This window comes from Anopheles ziemanni, chromosome 3 (genome assembly GCF_943734765.1).
Source record: "Anopheles ziemanni chromosome 3, idAnoZiCoDA_A2_x.2, whole genome shotgun sequence".
Lineage (NCBI taxonomy): Eukaryota > Metazoa > Arthropoda > Insecta > Diptera > Culicidae > Anopheles > Anopheles ziemanni.
Window position 1 is genome coordinate 23,590,834 of NC_080706.1, and position 924 is coordinate 23,591,757.

A 924-nucleotide genomic window follows, 5' to 3' on the forward strand; every position below is an offset into this window, starting at 1 on the left:
CCGCATATAAGCAACAAAAGTATGATTCAATCTTTATAAACCGACAGTTAGGAATTATTGTGAGAGATTGGTTTCTTCAATGGCGTTTGTAAATCTTTTTTCTTTAAGTCACGCGTGTCTAGTATATGCCTCAGTGAAGGTACATGTGTGCAACTGGTTTGTTATCAATTCGATTGGTCAGTAATGTTTTGTAAATGTTGGGTTCTTCGACTATCAGTGGAAGGTATAGAGTTTCTGAGTTAGTGCGTTTTTCCATTTGCAAGAGAAAAAAAAACGAATCCCGTGACTGCAAACATGATTTCACTTTTCGCACACACTGACATCCGACGGTTTTACCATTCTTTGTCTTATTTAAAATTTATATTAGTATCACGCATGTTTCGAGAAAGAAGAAACAATTATATTTAATGAAAATAAATAATAAAATAAAGAAAAAACATTTTTATACAGCTGAACCGTAACGGGTCGTTTGGATGAATTTGTATGATTTTCGAATTTCTCTTATAAGGAGAATCTCGACAAGATTTGCTGGCCGTAAGTACGTTCTTTGATAGCATATTAGTTCTATGCTTTCAAATAAATATATCACATTGTTACGCCTCATTATGTGTACCTTTTATTCGTAAAACAAATGCTAAATCTATTTCACTTCGACTACCGGCCAAACACGGATTAGCTATCAAACTAGGAGGTAAGGGTGGGCGCGTTGTCTAAGGATGCTGTTTGTTTTGGAGCTCCAGCTTCTAGCATTTTCAGCTCTTCCGCCTGCCGGGCAGGTTTGATCACGGTAAAGTACCGGTATACGCGAACGCCCAGCATGTAGGTGCCGTACAGAGTGAGCCCCATGCAGGTATACACGACGCCACGGTGCATCCGATCCAGTAGCAGATTTTTCGATTGCCGCTTCATTGTGTAGATTGTTTT

The 924-nt window shown here is 38.5% G+C and overlaps 1 protein-coding gene across 1 annotated transcript; it reads right to left on the minus strand.

Moving 5' to 3' along the window:
• Positions 1 to 684: 684 nt before the first annotated feature.
• On the minus strand, positions 685 to 924 carry LOC131288395 (uncharacterized). The gene has a single exon (XM_058317526.1). It carries the CDS (start codon positions 907 to 909, stop codon positions 685 to 687), a length of 225 nt encoding a protein of 74 aa, XP_058173509.1. The 5' UTR covers positions 910 to 924.